This window comes from Saccopteryx leptura, chromosome 2, assembly GCF_036850995.1.
Source record: "Saccopteryx leptura isolate mSacLep1 chromosome 2, mSacLep1_pri_phased_curated, whole genome shotgun sequence".
Taxonomy (NCBI): domain Eukaryota; kingdom Metazoa; phylum Chordata; class Mammalia; order Chiroptera; family Emballonuridae; genus Saccopteryx; species Saccopteryx leptura.
The window spans coordinates 80,156,939-80,178,124 of NC_089504.1; the positions used below are offsets into that span (position 1 = coordinate 80,156,939).

Sequence of the window (21,186 nt, forward strand, 5' to 3'; positions counted from 1 at the left end):
CAGATTACAGTGCCAAGTCTAAGAAGAAGTTAAATACCATGGACAGCTGCTTTCTAGGCCAATGACAGCCTAGCACCATAAGAAATCAACAGATACCTGCAGCCAGCAGGCGCACAGCAAAATGCCTCGGAAGCCCTGAAACTCCACAGCTCCACATCCTTCAGGATTCAGATTTATTCCTAACCAGCTATCGAGAGGTTTTTCGACGAGAATCTCAATCATTTATAAATAAAAATGCCCTTGACATAAATCTTTAATGGCCTACATATTTCAAGCAAAATTCTACACAGTAAAATTTTAGGACAACAAAGGCATTTGGAGGTTTCTTTGGAGTTTGTGATAATATGTGGACTGCATATATTAACTGTCTGTGAACTAGGACTTATAAATATTATAATATGACATATAGTATCTGCCTCTAAGGGAGACAATGGCCTGCTTAACTCAGTGGTTCACTGGGGTGAATTCCAACCTTCAAGGAATGTTGTAAAATGATCAAATTTGAAATAATTTATTCTGATTCTCTTTTCAATTAAGAACAGAAGGTAGAAGGACGAGTACTAACATGTATTAAACAACACACATTTGGCAAGAACTATGTTAACTGCTTAATATTCTTGATTTAATAATTTTTCAAACTTTATAAAAGTAGGTATTATTATTCTCATAAGGAAGCTCAAAGAGTTTATGTGACTTCTCTGAGGTTAAAGGGCTTATTATGTGCATGGGGTTAAACCACATTTTTCACTGAGTCAAAGCCCAGGGTACCTTTACCATGTCATGACACTACACAACTTTTTAAAAAGGATAATATTATCACTAAAAGAAATAATTACAAATAAAAATACACACAGGGTAGAGCAATTAAATGAGATGATAAATTATCGCTTAACTATGAAAACAAATGTCAGTTCACATTTTTTCATGTTTCTCAGTTGCCCCATGACACACATCACCAATAATGGAACCAAAATAAGTTTTTCACCTTGTGCCTGACCTGTGGTGGCACAGTGAATAAAGCGCCCATCTGGAATGCTGAGGTCGCCAGTTCGAAAACTTGGGCTTGCCTGGTCAAGACACATACAGGAGTTGATGTTTCCTGTTCCTCCTCCCCCTCCCTCTCTTTTTTTTTAAATGAATATATAAAATCTTTTTTTAAAGAGATTTTCAAATTATCTACGAAGCAAGTAGTATCACAGATGTCCAGAGAAGCTGATAATTTTTTAGCAAGAACTTTTGATGATTCGTACAAGAATATCCATAATATGTTCCCTCTACTTTCTCAAACTCCTATACCCCATAATTATGCAAATAAGACAACACATTGGCTTTGCACAAAAACACACATAGTGTTTTGCTTCCTAAATTTATGTATAGCGCATTCCTCTCTATGAAGACTCCACTGAGGGCTGCATTTTGGCTTAGGGTCTTCTTTCAGAGCATTCTGATGATGTTAGAAGCACTGACTTCTGTAGGAAAGGTGAGGTACCATCAGAATCAAATTTGCAGATCAGAGAATTATACGGCCACACTCAAGGACTCACCTGTCTTTGGGGCACATTATGTTTAGTGCTTGGGAGCAAAATCTTCATAAGATTCTGAAATCAGGTGTACGTTAAAGAGTAATCGTTGAGAACAAATTTTTTTCCAGCAATAATTCAAAAAGTGATATTGACAAGGTAAGATTTCCTGAAGGAAATCATACACCATTATACACTGTTTCACCTAAAAATGTGTAACTGTATTCTAGCATTTTTGATTTACTGAACATTTAAAACACTGAACAAGACATAGCTATGTTTAAAAAATTCTGTTTCCATGATATTTATAGTTCAATCTAGTTACTGACTACTGAAAGAAATAATACTAATTAAAAGGGATAAATTAAAGCTATTTTTGTTAATAGAATAATAATACATGGACACATTTGGGGGAAAATCAGAAACGGGAGTAATAGTCATGAATATAATGTTCTTACATTTTTAATAAGTAAATATGGAACCTCCAAATTAAAATACGCACACTATTAAGCCTAGCACAAAACTATGAATTTGAATAACAACCATTAAGGAATGTGAGCCTAAGTTTCTGACTTTTAAAAGATCATAGAAATGACATGACAGTCACCTAATATAGTAGGTAAGAATCCTGCCAGAGCTACTTTAATGAATGGCTTCTGACTGATTAAATACTGTTTGTAAACTATATTTAAAAAGTTATTCCCAAATGTATAAAACCAGCAGCCCACCCCCAATCAGAATACAAAATCCCCCTGCAATCTTAAATATACCATTGCATTGCCCTGCAAATTTCTTTTTCATAAATGTTGCCAACATAACCTTTAGCTGAGTCTGTGTCTAAGTTAATGAAATTCTACTGTGGGGTAACAGAACAAAAAAGTGTCAAGTTATCAAAAAGACATTTTACCCTTGAATGTGCACAGGATACTTAAAAGACAGCAAATCATTTTCTTGCCTCTAAAAAATATACTTTTCCCTTGTCAATCTCTCTGTACTCTAGTTGGAATAAACAGACTATTAATGCAAACCACTCACGCTAGCAATCAGGCTTGAAAGGTCTTACTTTTGGCTACAAAATTAGAGGAGGGAGAGTGGCTTCAGTGACGATCCTGCTTTATGCTCTCAAGAATATATTGATATATACTCACTTATCACATCTGAATGCTTATTTGCATATATATTGTAAAGTGATCATTTTTACTACAGTTTCTAACAAACAACCACACACTGAGTGAAATGTTAGGAAAAACACTGTTCTCTTTTGCATGCTATAAATAGAAATATTAAAAAAATATATATGACTGGGTTTTTTTCCCCCTGCATTTTGCTTCTATTACATGGCTGCCTAAAAAAAGATGGGTAGGTCATCAAACTTGACCAATAAAGGAATTATACTAAATTAATTTTTTTCTTTTCATGATGAACAAAATATCTCACCCTTTACTCAAAATCTGTTTTTTGCATACATGAGAATTTTCCAAGATGCTACTATAAAGTCTGCATATGTATTTTGGTTTTCTGTTTAAAATCACATTCAGAGACAATGTTTCAGTGTTAGGATTTACATTTTTTGCAGGTCAATTTCTCCTAAGCTCTACACCAATTTGCTTACCATCTAAATGGTGGATGACCACTGTTGTCATTAAAAATCCCTCAAAGTTTACCATAAAAATATTTTGGGTCATGTCTATCATGGAATGCAAAACAGGCCGTCCAGCTAGAGAGGCGGGCAGCGGGGCTTGCCAGCGACTCTGTATGGATCCTGATCAGTTCCTGGCTGAGTGATCTGAAACACGATTGTGTGGAGCAAGAACAGACATGACCCACTTGATGACCAGCCAGTCCTGCTAGGCCCTAGGCTGCTGACTAGAGGGCATAGCTCTGCTGACACAAATTTTCTTTCTTAAGCATCTTTAGAGAAATACTTTGTGATCATTGTCATGTGCCAGTTTAAAATGAAATAGTCCTGCAATGCACTAAGCACACACACACACTCTCTCATGAAAATTAAATTGCTTACAAAATCATTATGCCTACTTTCAGAAACTAAGAGACAAATTATTTGGTTTGCTGAGTCTGCTCTAGGATACTTATGTAACCTATATTTTTTAAGTGTTTTACTCTGAAGCCAACAGCTTGAGAATTTAGTAAATATTCACATGAATATTCCCACATTATTTTTCTCACTGCCATGTTAGTCTGGCTATTAGAGGACTATAGAAAACAACCTACTACCCACAGCAGCCAAAACACTATCACATTTAAAAAAAAATGGCAGATCTCAAAAACATAATAGTGCAGAACATTAAATAAACAACCATCAGCACCAACCTTTGCTTGGGCCTCTGGTGCTGTTGCCTTGATGACTTTATTGCGATTTATCATTTGCTTCACCCATCTTTCTACTTGGACGTTGAATTTCATGAAAATCACATAGGCAAAGTAAGCTGTTAAGAGAAGCAAGCTTTCCCACCACATGATGACGTTATCCAGGAAAAATATGATAAGCATGATCAAGTCAATGATGTAGAAGGACACATCCCGAAACAGTGGCCACCATGTCAGGTTTAAGATTTCTCTAGAAAACAGAGCACACATGCCAATAACAAAGAGGATATTGAACACTGCTGAGCCCACAATTGTGCCTATGCCAACATTGCTGTGAGCAATAAACACCCCTATGAGCGATGTGAAAAGTTCTGGGGCTGAGCCCCCGGCAGCCATAAAGGTGGCTCCAGCAACATCATCAGAGATACCCAGTTTTTCAGTGATGACAGTCAAAGAAGGAACAAAGAACTCATCGCAGACAATGGCTAAGGCTATGAACATATAGATCATTCCAATGACATGGAGGACGATGGCACCTTTTCTTCTGTCCTCGAGGGAAAAGATGTCTTTTGGGTAGTCTCCTTGTTCTTGACCTGTACTATTCTCAGATTTGCCTTCCTGAGAAATGGTTGGCTGTGGAGAATCCTTATTCTTGTCATTTAAATCTAAGAGAGTTCTCTGACGGTAACCGTGTGCTACCCTAGGGCCATTCGCACCACTGGCCTCTCCTGTGCTCTGTGTCTCTGTCTCAGAAAAGGCACTGATTGAAAATGGGACCGTGCTAATGGCCACTAGGCCCATGAAAAGGCCTAAGATTCGAATTAACTTCAGTTTCTTCCTGACATTATAATGTTTCCTGCAGCCAGATGGTGCCTTATCTGAACAGCATTTCTCAAAAAAAGTGATGGTGGTGCTTTGGTGCAGATTCATCCTGGGTCCTCTGTGGCTGTGGTAGTCTTCCAGTTGTAAACTCAACCAGATGGTTCTTTCATACTTTGCCTCGCCTTATAGTTAATGGTGCTTGTGAGGCACTTCCACAGTTAGCGATTCTGATGCTTCATGGGAAATACTTCCGACATTAATGCTTAAAAAAAATAAAAACAAGGATAAGTAAATCATAAAATATATGTCTTTTTTACAAAAAGAATTTTGTAAATATGATAAAGTCCTAACCTATAGTCATGTGAGTTACCGTATTTCCCCATGTATAAGACGCACCTTTTTGGAAAAATTTGGGGTCTAAAAACTTGGTACATCTTATACAGTGGTTGTGGCATTTCAAATGTCACAGATGGAACTGAGGACAAGGCAATATATGAAGACAGTGATTCATCATCAGACACAGCTGAGGACAAGCAAATGAATGGGAGTTTTGACAGTGCTGAGGAGTTATATGAATTTTATGATGACTACAACGTGAGTTCAATAACTTTATGTAATACTTTTTTTTTTTCAAATTTCAGACTCCAAAATTAAGGTGCGCCTTATACATGGGAGCATCTTATACATGGGGAATATGATACTTAATTCCCCTGTTCCTCAGTTTCCCCATTTCAAAAATTAGGACAATTATAGCACCTACCACCAAGAACTGCTTTGAGGATGACTTAAAGCACAAGAAACACAAAGAGTAGGATGCGGCACAGAGTAGGCACTAATAATAATGTATTTATATATACAAACTCAACCATTTTGGTAAATCCAATATTAGGTGCAGACTCTGTGGATGTATGTGTTAAAGTATAAAGATTTTACAGAGGAAAATCTATCACTTTATTCCACCTTATATCATGTAACAACATCCCATTGCTAAAAAGATATCACTTCTTTTAGAACTACCTATGTACTTGAAAACCAACAATTATTCACGGTTTTCCTTTGGTCCAATTATGTAGTTTCAGATTCAGATACACCTTTTTGATTTAATCTACTCTTTAGAAAGGACTGAGTGTTGGAGGAGGTAACACTCTTTTCCTGAACACATAAAGATCTCAGGTTTTTATATTTCATGAAAAGCTTCTCCTGTATCGGACACAGAAAAGTAGCCCTTGAAAAATTTAAGTTTACAAAAGAATGCTCTAGTGACATGAACAAATTGTCTCCCTGAACACCTAGACATTGTTTCCAGCTAAAGCTCATTTTTAAAAAGAATCTTTAGTCCTATTTTAAATAGACAACTTAGTAAATCAAATAACTCTTAACAAGTAGGCTATTTCAAGAGAGCAAATGTGTACTTCATAAACAATGTGTAAGTTGCAGCAATACCTCCATACACAAAATCTGCCCCAAAGAGCCTCAACACTGACTCTCTAATACGTTAGCTATCCTCGTCTTCATTTTCTATCCCACAAAGGATATGCGTAAAATACCCACACATCACAACTGATATTCTGAAGGTTCCTCTCTCTAACTTTCTTTAAAAACATTTGGTTGTTTTTCAATATCAACGACTTCACTTTAGAGACATTCGCTGAGATCATCTCAGGTGTAAAATAAGCTAATTAAACGCACCAGTTAAACACTGAGATTAGCTGGAGCTCAGGTCTGCAGTGCAAGAGCACAAGTCAAACCAGGCGGAGATGCTGCTTATTCCTGAGATAAGCGGAGCCGGTCACAGAGATTCTCGTCTAGCAGTCAGATGTCTACACTTAGCGCGAACGATTAAGCGACTCACGGCTCTCCCGGGATTGTCACACAGTGCTGAGCTGGGGCAACCGGCAGAGACGGACTCAACTCCCAGGGTGCATTATCGGCTCCAGCCAGAGCCGGGCTCACCCTGCAGACCCACCGCTCCGCTTCATGGGAGCGGCCTCCGCCGCTGGAGTGCATGCACCCCAGCCGCGCCCCAACTTTGCCTTGTGTGATCCCAAACTTTCCCTTGTGGGTTAATAGGAAAATAAAACTAAAGGACAGACGTCCCGTTAGCGAGCCAGGAGCTGAGATGCAGCTTGGGGAGGCGCTTGGCCCGTATCTGCCCGAATCGCTGGTGGATGGGTGGGAATAGGAGCACCCCTCTGCGCGCCCCCCACCCCAGGCTGGCAGCAAGGCTCTTCGGTGGGAGAAGCCAAGACTCGGAGACCGCGCCTGGAACAGAGAGTTGGCTAACTCCTTGCAGGGCCTGGGGCACCCACGTCCACCACGGAGCCACCTGTGAAGCTGCGGCGCAGCAACGGGATGCGCGCAACCAGGATCCGGGGACAACGACTAATCAGCCACCAAGCCTCTCAGCTGGCAGAGGTTCGGCCTCCCGCTCTTACCGGAATCGCCAAGAGGACGCGCACACGACGGGGGTCCAAGCGCGATCCGCGCTCTGGTCCACCGCCTTCTCTGATCCTCTACCTCCCCGCTCCGAGGCCCGGGCTCCGGCTCCAGCTCGCGCTCGCCGCCGCTCCTGCCGGCCGGGGCAGGGTTCAGAAGGAGACTGAGCCGGCGAGCCCCGCGCGCCGCCTCTGGTCTGCCGGCACCCTGCGGCCCCTCCCTCTCGGCTCTGCGCGGGGAGCGTGGCCACAGTGCGCTCAGCTCCCGTGCCCTGGGCTCTGCCTCCGTGCTCCACGCCTCCTGGGAGCAGAGGCGAGGCGGCCAGCCGTTTCTCAGGAGAAATCTCTAGGAGATTTTTCCGCATTGGGAACGCGGGTCAGGATTTGCAGGCGGACAAGGACAGAGAGGAGAAATCGTACAGGTCGGTGTCGCACCGGATTTCCAAAGCCTGAGTGCTGTCAACTTTGGTGTCATATATGCTGTGCACCTCCTCCCCAATCATCTGCAAAAAGTGACAACAGCCACATATTTCTTCAGGTGGTGATGTAATGTGGAAAGGTGGAAAAGATGTTTAGTGAAAAGGCAGGAAGACCTACAGGGCTGTCTATTCCTGGAATCTTGGGTTTGGAAGGTTGGAACACTTAAAAGATTATTTCATCGGTGATGAAAACTGAGATCCAAAGCACAGTGTCATCTTGAGTTTAAGACAGGGTTCATATGCTGACCTCTGGATTCTCAACTCAGTGCTCTTTCCTGCCCTGTCTGGAAAGCAAGAGCTAAATGAGTCAAGCCTGTTGGAGATTAGAAGCAAGAATCTGGGCCAAAGAGTGGGAACGATGAGACTAATCGGTTCCTGGGGGACATCTTTTACCCAACGTGTGATCATCACCAAAACTGCACGTGAGAAACCTTTGGGGCTTTCAACCAAGATTTTCCACTCTCCTTACTCCTTACCCTCCTACTGTTTTTCACTTAGAGGGTGTTTTTTAATGCCTTCTTGGTACTGGGCGAAGTGTGGATCATATCAGAAAAGCTTACTACCTATGAATTTGAGTACAATTCTATATCAAACTTCTACACTTACTCTTGATACATGTTGCAGTAATATAAGGTTATAGTAATTAAATATATAGAAATATAGAAAAATATGGAAGATATATAAAAATAATTAAGATATAATATTAAAAGCAATTAAGGAAATTAAATTTATGCCGTCTGGATAGGAATTAATATAGTGTGTACAGATACTATAAACAGACTCTGCCTTTCATGCAGGGCCCAGTTAATGTGTGTGAAGTTATATATAGATAAGAAGTGGCTTGATGTCATAACTCTGTAGGTTAATGTAAACAAGAAGCTTCCCTAGGAACACCTTAAAAGTGGCTTGATGTAACATTTCAGTAGATTAACATAAAAAGGGCTCCCTGCAAGGAATTACAGAAAAAGGGTGGTTTGAGGTGATAATCCTATAGATTGACACTTGTTAGAAGGTTGGCCAGAAGCTAAGGCCCCTCCCTGCTGCAGTAGTCATCCAGACTCCAATGTTGAAGTGGACTGTCTCCACCATGCCGCTCTGACCAAAGACAGCAGAGAGGAGCACACCAACAGCACCCCCTTAAGCTGTACCCAAGCACGCCAAAGAGGATTTGTGCGTATAAACTGCCTGTGTGATTCTTGCAACTAACTTGTGTGTTGGTCGTGTCTTTCCTCTGGTGGCAGTTGGTCTCAGCACTGATAAGTAGAATTCTCATAGCTGCCTCAAGAGTACTCTTGAAGAGGTTGCCAGCCCTGCTGATAAGCAGGAGTGTCCCACTGTGTGGGGAAGTTGAATTAAGGACGCCTGATCCACATAGAGCTTGGGCTCTACTGGGACAATACATCAAGAGAAGTCTTAGAAGTCTCTCTTTCTCCCATCAAAGTCAGGCACTTAAGACTGCCAGCATAAGAAATTTCCAGACTTGTAAGAATTTTTTATGAGTTTATTTGAGCCACACTGTTGACAATTGCCGGGAAACAAAGTCTCAACGGGTTGAGAAAGGGCTTTGGAAAATGGCAGATTCACCACTTATTTTATACATCAGAATCAAAGGGAAAGACAAAAGGGGGTCACATGGAATTGATTGGTGATAGATTAGGGGTGCAGGGTGGGGGGAAGGAAGAAAAGCAGGGAAATCTCCGGGATTGGATAAAAAGTCAAAATGTATATACTGAAACTTCTTCTACTTAGGCAGGCATCAGATAGCTAACAGTTACTTCATATAATAGTAACAATGCAGCGGTTTGTTGGTTCCTGCTCTGGTGTGATGCTTGTCCTGAGGGAAGCAGGAAAAGAAGATTACCTACTGTTTGTTTGGGTTTGTTTGCTTGTTTTTTGGTACTTATCACTATGTTTTGAAGTAGTATGCTCATTTTGTTGTTTGATTATTCTGATTTAGATGTTAGTTATTAAATTCTTATTTTGGAAGAAAAAGATTTCTTCCGCTTATAATATCCCCCCCCACTCATTCACTCCCTGAAGTCCTCATCTCAACATAACCTTCTTTTCACCCTTTCAGTAGTGTGTCACCATTTTGAATAAATTAATATTAACACCCTATGCTTAGAAATATATCCTTTCAATTATGCAAACATAATTATCAGGTGAGCTGCATAGTACACTAAATTCACCCAAAACTCTCCAACAGAGCTGTACGTTTTCCTACAGTGTTTTCAAATATGCCGGTTGATCTACCAGTTTCGTGGTTTCCCATTCAGCTGATGCCACTCTGGAGCCCTGTGCCCTCCTCTTATCGTATTTAGGCCAGCTGCATAGTTGGCATCCTGGGAATTCCTTTTCTCTCTTGTTTTTTAAAGCTTTGTTTCCTAAATCCTTTTTCTTATTTACTCCCTTATTTATCAGGGCACAGCCTCCAGTATCGTCCTCAGAAAAGTATAAGGAGGAGAATGTTTGAATGTGGTGTCTGTATATCTTTATTTTACCCTCACACTCTGTTCAAAGTGTGGCTTGTGTACATTTCTAAGAGATCGTCTTTCCTCTGAACTGATAAGGCACTGTTTCTTACCTGTCTTTGATGGCTTGGTGGGTTATCTCTCAGGGTCCACCTCTCTCACTCAGTCTGTTCTGTCTCTGTTATATTCAGACTGATTTTCATATATGTGTATCCACCAGTTGAAATCACATGTAGGAGGTCTAACAGGTGAAATCCTAGATCCAGATGCTGGGTCATGTGTCTCACATGAGAGGACTCCTGAGGCCTTTATCTGTCAACACGTGGAGACCCCTGCACCCACTTTAGCTGCTGCTCATCTTCCTTCATCCATGGGACCAGGATTGGTGGGTCCCATCACTGTCCATGGACAGTATTATTTTTCTCAATTTCTGGCTCTTTCATCAGTGTTCTGATGGGTAGTCTAGAAAATAGATCTTTGAAAAATTGTGCAATTATTTCTGTGGTGTAATATCCCAGGATGAGCATTGCAAGGTGAAGGCGAGCACCTGTGGAACTTTGATGGGTCCTGCATACTGTCCTCCTAGAAGAGGGGCCTTTTCCACTTCCCTCCAGGGAGTTGCTGGGGCCTCTCCATCCACATTTTGTCCCAGGGGCTGGTCACCACCAGACCAGAAGCATTCCAGTCTGACGGGGACAGGGCTCTCCTGCCCATATTTACAGAGCATGTGTTCCCATCAGAGACGTCAGCCATCACCTGACTTGCACTGGCGTGTGCACTGCCTCTCCTTGGGAGTGCATGTGTTTGCCCTCTGTCCTTTTAGAAAACACTGCCTTTCAGAAGGTTTCTGCACTGTCCAGCAGATGGGTGATCTGAGGCTGGTCTTTGCTCCTGGCCAGCCTCTAGGGGTGCTCCCTGTGTCTCTGACACTGACCCCTCCCAATAATTTCGCATGGACTTCCACCTCCGACTCCATCTCACCATCACCTTCACCACCTTCTCACCTTCGGGCTCTGCCTCCTTTGGCTCCTGGTTGTGGTTGTATGACTTGGTTCAATTAGCATGGGCCGGGTGCTCCAACTAAAAGTTAGACATGGTGAGGCGTGCATGGAGTCTGGGTAGCTTTGGTGGAGGAGACCTCTGGACCCTGGGTGACTTCAGGGAAGAAGACTTCCTCAGGCCATCCACGAGCCGGGTTTCCGGGATGGCTGGGTGGCTAATCCCACTGCAGCCTGCACTGGCCCTCAGTAGTATGGTGTACCTGGCCCACAGTGGTGGAGAGGGTGTGAGAGTCCCTTTTCAGCAGCTGCTGCTCCTCCATGTTTTTGATTGAATCTTGCAATGACATGACCAGCAACTGGTCTGGAGGCCTCAAGCCCAGCCTGGCCCTAGTCGCTGCTGCTTCTGCCCACTGTACCTTCTGCTCTGGAATTAGACCCAGTCCTGTGTCTGAAGAGACCACCACCCAGGAGAAATGAGATCACATTAAGGGCTCAGGATAAACCTCGGGCAGAGGGTGCCTCCCACACTTCCCACCCAACCAGCCAGCCTTTACCTGGGTTATAAATGTGCCTGTTTCACAAGGCTTCTGACCTACATGTTCAGCCTGTTCCTCCTAAGGACAGGCTCTTCCCACGTGAAACCCCCTTACATATACACATACACTCACATGCACAAACTCTCTCACATACACGTAGGGGACATACACTTGCTTAGGTAAGATCAGAGTGGTGGCCTGGCCCAGACAGAACCACAAAGGCAGATTAAGGTTGGTTGAGGCCCCAGGCACAGAAGAAAATATTGGGCCTCTTAAAAAAAAGAGAGAGACAGGGAAAATAAAAATACATGTTAACCACATTTTTAAAAAAATAAAAAAAATATTATGTACTATTAATGTTAAAATTGCACATATGAAACCAAACTTGGTATCATTAGAAAAAAAGTGTCAAGTTGGAGTTTTGCAGGGCCCTTCAGAAGTCGGGGCCAAGGGCATGCACCCAGTGTGCCCACCGTTAAATCTGCCACTGCAGAACTGCCCCTGGGCCTCCATGTGTTGCCTCCGGGTTCTACCAAGAAAAGGGCCACAGACTTCTGGGCTGAGTCGGGACCAAATGGTGGCCACGGTGGAAAAACCATCATCGCTATTTTTGGGGTGGCATGGCCTCTGGACAGGGGCAGGCAACACAAGAACATGTTGACTTTGCCAAAGTCTCTGGGCTGGTGAGCTGGGTAGCTGCTCTTTGGAATGTGGTTGCCTGGTTTCCAGAGTTCCAAGTTCTGTCATTCCTGTCGTCATGTAGTGAGGTCACTGTGTAGTGAGGTCATTGCTCTTGCCAGGTAGTGATGTCCCTGCTCTTGTCTGAGGAGATGCTTGGGGTAGGGGACCAGGAGGCAGAGCCGGCTCCTGCTGTACCTGTGGGACACCCGGAGGAGCCGGCTGCATGGGCACACCTGGAGGCCGACCCAGACCTGGAGGGGCGCCCGACTCCAGCGGCCCCTCCAGCTGCAGCTCTGAAGCCAGGCCCAGCCTGTGCAGCATTTCTGGACAACATTGAGGCCCCACTACCGCTGCCTCAAGAACCCTCTGCTGAACCTGCCCTGGGTACAGCCAGACAAGAGGAGGTGTCCTGGACAACCCAGCAAGGCCAGCTTGAGACCTGCTTGTTCTTTAGCCAGCTGTCCCTAGCACATCAAAAGAATTTCTTTTATCACCTCTCTTTGACAGTTTTTTTTTCTTTTTCTTTCTTTTCTTTTTAAATTTTTTTTTTATTCAGAGAGAGACAGATTCCCACATGTGCCCCAACAGGATTCAACCTGGCAAGCCCACTAGGGGGTGACACTCTGCCCATCTGGGGCCCTTGCTCAGTTGCAACTGGAGCCATATTTTAGTGCCTGGGGCCAACTTATTCCAATCGAGCCATGGCTGCAGGAGGAGAAGAGAAGAGACAGAGAAAGAGAGAGAGAAGCAAGAGGAGGAGGGATGGAGAAGCAGATGGGCACTTTCCCATGTGCCCTGACTGGAAATCGAACCCTGGACTTCCACACGCCGGGCCAACCCTCTACCAATGACCTAACCGGCCAGGGCCTCATTTATTTTCATTGAACGTTTTGTTTTTAGTTTTTCCCAACATATGTGATTGATATTTTTTTTTGAATTGTTCTTTTTTTTAATTTTATTTTGTTCTTGTCTTTCTATCTTTTGTTCTTTAATAGTGTGATTCATTTTAAGTAGGAAATAAAAGTGACTGTTTATATTTTAATTTAGACCATTCCTGAGCATAAATTACCTTCACACTGCTGTGAGAACATCACTACTATCTCGTTGCAGAATGTTCCATCACCCCCTAATGGAAACCCTGCACCAAAAGGACTCACTCCCCACTCCTCCCGCCCTGGCAACCCCTCACCTGCTTGGTCTCTCTGCTCCTTTACCTATTGTGGATGTGTTCTATAAATGGACTCTTATAACATGTGCCTTATTGTGTCTGCTCACATACTTTCACTTGTTTTTATCTGAAATACCACTTCTGTCATTTGGAAGGGAATCCCAGGTAGAATAGAGACTAGATTTTAAAAATATTTTTAAAAGATCTTTATACATAAATGTTATCCAGCTAACTCCTTCTACAGCCCAGAAATGATCTGGATTCTCCACTGGTGGGGAGGGGAATGAGGCCCAGATGAGGTCCTGATGACAGAATCAGTTTGCAGGTTGTATTGGCTGCATATAATAGAAACTCATCTGTAGTGATTTAACCAAACAAGAGTTTATTTGCCTCATGTATAAAGAAGTCTGAATGCAGACTTTCCAGGGTATGTTCAATAGCTCAATGATGCCATCAAGAAATTTAAATCAAAGCCCTGGCCTGATAGCTTGGTTGGTTAGAGTGTGGTCCCATAGCACAGAGGTTGCCAGTTTGATCCCTGGTCAGAGCACATACAGGAACAGCTCAATGTTCCTGTCTCTCTGTTGCTCTCTCCCTGTCTCTCTCTCTCTCTCTCTCTCTCTCTCTCTCTCTCTCTCTCACACACACACACACACACACACAAAACCCAAATCCTTTGATCTGTCTTCCTTGATGTATGGTTTTTATCCTCACAACCACAAAATAGTTGCCTCTTTCAGACATTGCATGTGTGTTCCAGGCAAGAAAAGGGAAAGAATGAAGGATAAAAGGCAGAAGTCTACTTGCTAGGTTTTGCCTTACATTTCATTAGCCACAGCTGGGTCACATGGTCATACTTAGCTGCAGGGGAGTGTAAAGAATATTCTAACTGGGCTATTAGTCACTATTTAAGAGTCAGGGTTCTCTTTGTGATACAGAAGTGTGAAACAAATGTTGGGTGGTCAGCTAGCAGTGTCTGACACAGAGTTCCACAGTGTCCCAATGAGATCCACACTGAGCTGAAGACTTGGCGGCTGAACTTGGCAGTCTAGTTCCAGGACAGTAGAAGAGGCTAAAACTGCCATCATCGTAGTGATGAAGAAAAGCTAATAATGGCTTATCAGCTCTTCCTCTGCTGCTCCAGAGAGTCAGTGTCTCCCAGAGGGAAGCTTTGACATGCCTTTGGTGCCACAGTTTTTATCTCTGGTAAACCATCAGGGGATGCCCCTTGATCACATGGCTCTGGTGACCAGGGGAACTTGCACTCTTAAGTCTCATGGTACTGAAACAATGAGAGAGAAAGTTCTTGGCAGGCTGCCACCCCAGGCCACTGAACAGACAGTGACTGACACACACCTTAATCTGTAGAAGAGGCCTGTCTGCTTGCCCTGGAGCTTTGGAGGGGCAGGCTTCAACACATCTAGGGGCCTGGAAACCGACGTGTGTTCTTGGGAACACTGGCCAGTGTGTGACACCTTTATGCTGTTCCTCTGCCTCCCTACAGCTCCCCTATCTCTCAGAAAGGAATTCATACACGTGTAGAGCCCTGGTTCTGGGGACTGTGTTTAGGGGATGCCTCTTAATTGGCTGGAACTGTGGCCAGTGGGGCCCATGCTTCTGTCCCCCAGGACAGGGCACATTTGCATACCTTAAAAGCTGCTTCCTGAGGATCTGGCTGCCAGTTAGCCTGAATTTAGATGCTGACAAGGGTCCTCCTCTTCCGGATACAGGCAGGTCTTGGCACACCTTCATCTACTAGGAACCATTGAAAATAAATGGTTTTATTGCAGAGGTTAGAGAGACAACCAAGAGCTAAGGCAGGTTTGAATGATAAGGTTCATCTCCTACATGAAGCCACCCCTTTAAGACTGAAGAGGTGGCTGTTTTATCTGATGTATAAAAACCTATACAGAGAGTCAAGCAAAATGAAGAAACAAAGGAATATGTCCTAAATCAGAAAAGAAAAGGAGATAAAATCTCAGGGGAAAAATTAATGAATTGTCAAAGGGATACTCTTTAATGACTTATTAAGCACCCATATCATTTCCACATAGAAACATAGGATGACATAGTTTAAGATAGGTTTGTGAAGGTCCCTGCCCCCTTCATCCAAACTGACATCCCCCACTGGCACTGAGCCTACTATTTCACCATTAACAATTCATTGTTTTGGCTTTTCCTTTTACATCTTTGATGTTAAAAAAAGAAAAAATTTAATAACTCTAGAATTATAATAATAAGAAACAATTTTATATGGTTTTGACTTGACTTTCAATCTAAAAGAAACAAAAATTCTAGTAAATTTTTCTGAGGTACAGGTGGAAGAGAGACAGCTGGTCCAGTGAAGTTGCAGGGAACCAGGACAGATGAAGTATTCAGCTTTTACTTTGTCAGTTTAAGCACCTCTTTTTTCATTCTCCCTCCACACGCTACGAGCCTTTAATTATAATCTCCAGCTTCTCTGTTATCCATTTCTGCAGGCAGTCAGGACATATATGAAGGATCTGATGTGCACAAAAGCTGTAGTTCCCAACCTTGACTCTCATCAAACATTAGAATCAACAGGGGATATTTTTAACATTGCTGTGAATGACTCTCTTTTTTTCCTGCTCCTTGAGGGCAGGAATCTGTATTGTGCATTTTTAGCATCTAGCACAGTGCTTGACATTTGGTCAACACGTATCTGTGGAATGAATTCAAGAGTTGCTGGCCATGCAGTTATTAAAGGTCAGTGAGTCGATAAGAGGGTGCAGGTTATGCTGCTGTAACAAAGGGCTCAAAAATCACAGTGGCTAAACACAACAGAGGTTTTTGTTTCTCATTCATAGTGCCTGTCCTTTGTGAATTTTGCTGTGTCATCTTCACTCCTGACCCCAAGCCAGCTGGTCACTCTCTGCCACATTGCCAGTTGCTGTCTAGAGAGAAAGGTTGCATGGCAAATCTTACACAGTAGTTGCTTTTAAAGCTTCAGCTTGAAAGTGATGAGTTATTGCTGCTCAAATTTCATTTGCTAAAGCAAATCGCATGGCCATATGTATCTTCAAGGAGGAAGAAAGTGCAGCTGCTATGTGCTTGGGAGAAGAATGAAAAGATTTTGTGATGGCCAGCACTGATGACTACCACAATAGACCACAAGACTGAAAAGGGGTGGGGGAGGGACAAACATGCCACGTACCTACCAGAAACTAGAAGCTTTTACTTACCTCTTCAAGCTCACGACTTTTATTACTATTTTATTTTTTGTGAGAGAGACAGAGACAGAGGAACAGATAGGGACAGACAGACAGGAAGAGGAAGGAAGAGAGATGAGAAGCATCAATTTTTTTTCTTGGTATTTTTTTTAAATGAGAAGCAGGGAGGCAGAGAAATAGACTCCTGCATGCACCTGACCGAGATCCACCTGGCAAACCCACCAGGAGATGATGCTCTGCCTTTCTGGGGCCACTGCTCTGTTGCAACTGGAGCCATTTTAGTGCCTGAGGCGAGGCCATGGTGCCATCCCCAGCACCTGGGCCAACTTTGCTTCAATGGAGCCTCAGCTGCAGGAGGGGAAGAGAGAGAAAGAAAGAAAGGAGAGAGGGAAGGGTGGAGAAACAGATGGTCACCTCTCCTGTATACTCTGACCAGGAATCAAACCTGGGACAACCACACACTGGGCTGATGCTCTACCACTGAGCCAACTGGCCAAGCCTGAGAAGCATCAATTCTTTGTGGTACTTTAGTTGTTCCTTGATTGCTTTCTGATATGTGCCTTGACCAGGGGGGCTCCAGCTGAGCCAGTGATCCCTTGCTAAAGCCAGTGACCTTGGGCTCAAGCTAGCAATCATGGGGTCATGTCTATGATCCCATGCACAAGCCAGCAATCCCACACTCAAGCTGGTGAGTATGCTCTCAAGCCAATAACCTCGAGATGCTTTATCCATTGTGCTACTGCCTGGTCAGACAAAAGTTGGTATTTTCTAAAGGGCAAACACATGCGCTTCCAATGAGAGGCAGTGCACACCCCAGTACAAGTCAGATGATGGCCGACCTCCCTGATGGAGACACAATGTTCTGTGAAACACCAGTGAGAGAGCCCCATCAGACTGGATGGCTTCTAGTCTGGTGGCAACTAGCCCCGGAGACAAAGTGAGGATGGAGAGGCCCCAACAGCGTCCTGGAGGGAAGTGGAACAGCCCCTCTTCTGGTAGGACAGTGTGCAGGACCCGGCATAGTTCCACAGTTGCACACATAGTGTTGGCAAGTGCACGTGCCTGCACCTGTGCCACAACCATTTATGTCGCAACCATGTGTGCATATGTGGGTGCCTCTGCATGTTCACGTGCACATGTGCACTGATGGGCATCGGGAAGGAAGAATTCCTGGGCATAGACTTTTCCAAATCCTCATTTTCCTAGTGGTAGACACTGCCAATCAGTGCCCTTGCATTTTCTGGTGTCCCCGCATCAGAATTTCCAAAGCCCCTGCTGTAAAATATGGGTCATTTATGATTTTTCACTCCTATCATGTGCTGAAGGAGTGAAAAATCTCTATTTATTTAGGACAGGTCTCTAGAAGTCAAGATTTTTGGTCTAATGTATACAGGAATTTAAGCCATTGGTACATTTTCCTATACCCAAGATCACCTTGTCCACTCTGAGCCTTGTTTAGAAAAGCAGGGGTCCTGAGTTCTGGAGCCTCCTCACGGTTTGGAACCTGGGTCCTCAGCATCCCAGGTTGATGTTCTATCCACTATGCTCATGCCTGGTATGCCTGGTTAGGCTTTTGAGAGATTTTCAACTCTATTATTTTAGTTCTGTAGTGTTAAATGATTTCAGCTTATTGTATTTTTCATTTTTAAAGGCTCTATCTTGTTCTTTGCATATTCTAAACCTCACTTTTTAATTATCCATTCAAATATTAACTGAATGCCCACAGACAACACTGTGGACATTGAAAATAAATAAGTGCAAAGTATTGCTATATAACAAACAAACACAAATTCAGAGGCTGAAAACAAAATGTTTACTATTGCTGTGTTTTCTGATTCTTATATGTAGGAAAGCTATCAGTGATCTCTTGAGTTTTGATGTGTCAGAAGCCCAAGCACATCTAAACTGTGTTCTCTGTTCAGGTCCTCAGCTCACAAGACTCTAAGCAGGTGTCATTAGAGAGTAGTCAACTGAGGAAGAATCTGCTTCCAAGCTTAATTGGGTGGTTGGCAAAATTAATTTCCTTTCTTTGCATATTCCTTTTAGATATAGTTTTCTATTTTTATATCTTAGGTCTAATAGCTTTTCTTCTATCTCTCAGATCATGTAAGCTTCATGAGGCCAGAGACTTTTTCCACTTTCTTTATTACTTTACATTCAACATGTAGAACAATGAGTACTTAATATAGTAGGTGTTCAATAAATATCTTTGAATGAAAGAATATTTATTATACCTTATTGCACATTTTCTTCTTTTCCCTGAAGTTTCAATTACTGACAAGTTCCTTTTTGCTGTTTGTTCTGGCCTAGTTTTCACATCACAGCCTTTCTAAAATGTCTGGTATACTTAGGTAATTAATTAATAATTAATAGTCAGGTGTTACAATGCTAATTTAAAGCTGCTCCTTGGATGGGACGTGTCCAGAAGAGGGCTTTACTATGGGCTAATCGAGTAAGGACCTAACCCTGTCGTTGCAGGCAGCACATGTATTGATATCTCTACATAACTTACCTGGGACGGATTTGTTTGCCCATAGAGGAGTTCTTCAAGCTCCTGTCAGAGGTATGTATTCCTGGCTGCCAGCATTATGATAGTTAAAAAGGAAAGAGTTGGCAGAAGTTTATTATTCGATATATAGACTTTAAGGTCACTTGTACTGAGCACAACTTTGTCCCTTGTTCAGAACAATTCTTGCTGAGCTTCTTCAAAGGGCTGTCCTCCAGTATTCTGCCAGGGTAGAAGGGCCTTCTCTTGGCCACACAGGCTGGGCAAGGATGGTTGGAGATCTAATGGCTACTTCAAGACTTTCAGCCCAGCTTCCTATTATCAGACCTGTCTGTACCCCAGTTTTATTAGTTTTCTACTGCTGCTCTAAAACATCAGCACAAACTTAGTACCTTAAAACAACATACATTTATTATCTTACAGTTCTGTAGGTCAAAGTCCAGTCTAGTCTCAACCTGGCTAAAATCAAGGTGTTAACAAGGCACTTCTTCTGGAGGCTTCGGGAAAAATCTGTTTTCTGCTCATTCAGATGTGGGCAGGATTTGCTTTCATGCAGTTACAGGACTGAGATCTCTGTTCCCTTTCTGGTTGTTGCGAGCAGTGTTCAATCTTTCTTTCCAGCTCAAATGTAAGGTAATAGATCTAGGTGTTTTGAATTTAATCATTTGATATTTATTTCTATTCAGTCTACTTTGGTCAGCACTGCAAATCTGCTTAATATCCCCCTCACTCTTCTTCATCAAAGCCCATATGCAGTGGTGGGATTCAAATAATTTAACAACCCTTCTCTGCCCTAATGACCGTGTTAAGTATAAAAAATGATATGCCAAAAGGTAGTTTAGTATTTCATGCATTTAATAGTTAAGTAAGAACAATAAAAGTGTGGAAGATGGGCTGTAGGCTGGCGGGGTCATTGTAGCCTAAGGCTTGGTTTGGGACTGAGTCTTTCCCACTCTCTTAATACTATGATCTTTTAATACTAAGATCTTTTAATACTAAGACCTTTTCAACACTAAGCTTTTCTCCACACCCTTGACTGTTGCATGATGTAGGGCAGGGGTCCCCAAACTTTTTTCACAGGGGGCCAGTTCACTGTGCCTCAGACCGTTGGAGGGCCGGACTATAAAAAAAACTATGAACAAATCCCTATGCACACTGCACATATCTTATTTTAAAGTAAAAAGACAAAACTGAAATAAATACAATATTTAAAATAAAGAACAAGTAAATTTAAATCAACAAACTGACCAGTATTTCAATGGGAACTATGCTCCTCTCACTGACCACCAATGAAAGAGGTGCCCCTTCCAGAAGTGCAGTGGGGGCCGGATAAATGGCCTCAGGGGGCCGCATGCGGCCCGCGGGCCGTAGTTTGGGGACCCCTGATGTAGGGTGATGCACTCTTATGAGAAATCCAATTTATGCCTCAGATGAGTGGCTTTGTATCAGAGACTTCCCCCCTATTTGTATATTGGATTAAAGGCTTTAATTATCTATGTTATATAATAAAGCAAACACCGGGGGCTCGCTCTCTCTGATATTGCCATCAACATTGAAGAGGCCTCCTGATCCCATCCTCTTTTCTCGGTGAGTCTATTTTCTTAATTCCATACCATTCTCACTCAGGACCCAAAATACTAGCCGTGCTGGTCCATGGCAAGTGGTGCCCAACGTGGGACCTGGGTATGAGAAACTAAACTAAAGGCAGGTGATGAAACTCCCCAAGTGTATAAAGTGAGTTTTGGGGGAGAGTATAGTCAGGAATAATAAATTATGGGACAGTTAGGGTCAAAAGTAAGGAATCTTTTTATAGAAATGTTTCCATATGAGGATGAATCGTTGTCTGAAGAGTATCAGGGTGAGCTGGAAATGGAGGGATGTGAATATGAGAGCAACTTGGAGTCTGAGGATGACTTGGGGGATAAAAATTTAACAGCTATGGCTGCCTTAACTGTGGGGCCTCCACTGCCCTCGGCTCCTTCCTACATTCAACCCTCTGCTCCTCCGTACCCTTATCAGGCTGATTCCAGAGTCTATAGTTCAAAATC

At 42.9% G+C, this 21,186-nt stretch overlaps 1 protein-coding gene across 2 annotated transcripts in view; it reads right to left on the reverse strand.

Annotated features, from left to right (window-relative positions):
• Positions 1 to 7,312, reverse strand: part of SLC24A2 (solute carrier family 24 member 2) — a 269,177-nt gene extending 261,865 nt beyond the window's left edge. For both annotated transcript variants that reach the window (XM_066368254.1, XM_066368253.1), the window contains exons 1-2: positions 7,106 to 7,312; positions 3,852 to 4,932 (exon numbers count right to left, since the gene is read on the reverse strand). In XM_066368254.1, coding sequence (XP_066224351.1) covers positions 3,852 to 4,778 — 927 coding nt within the window. In that variant the 5' untranslated portion in view covers positions 4,779 to 4,932; positions 7,106 to 7,312. The remainder of the gene's footprint in view (positions 1 to 3,851; positions 4,933 to 7,105) is intronic.
• Positions 7,313 to 21,186: the final 13,874 nt, after the last annotated feature.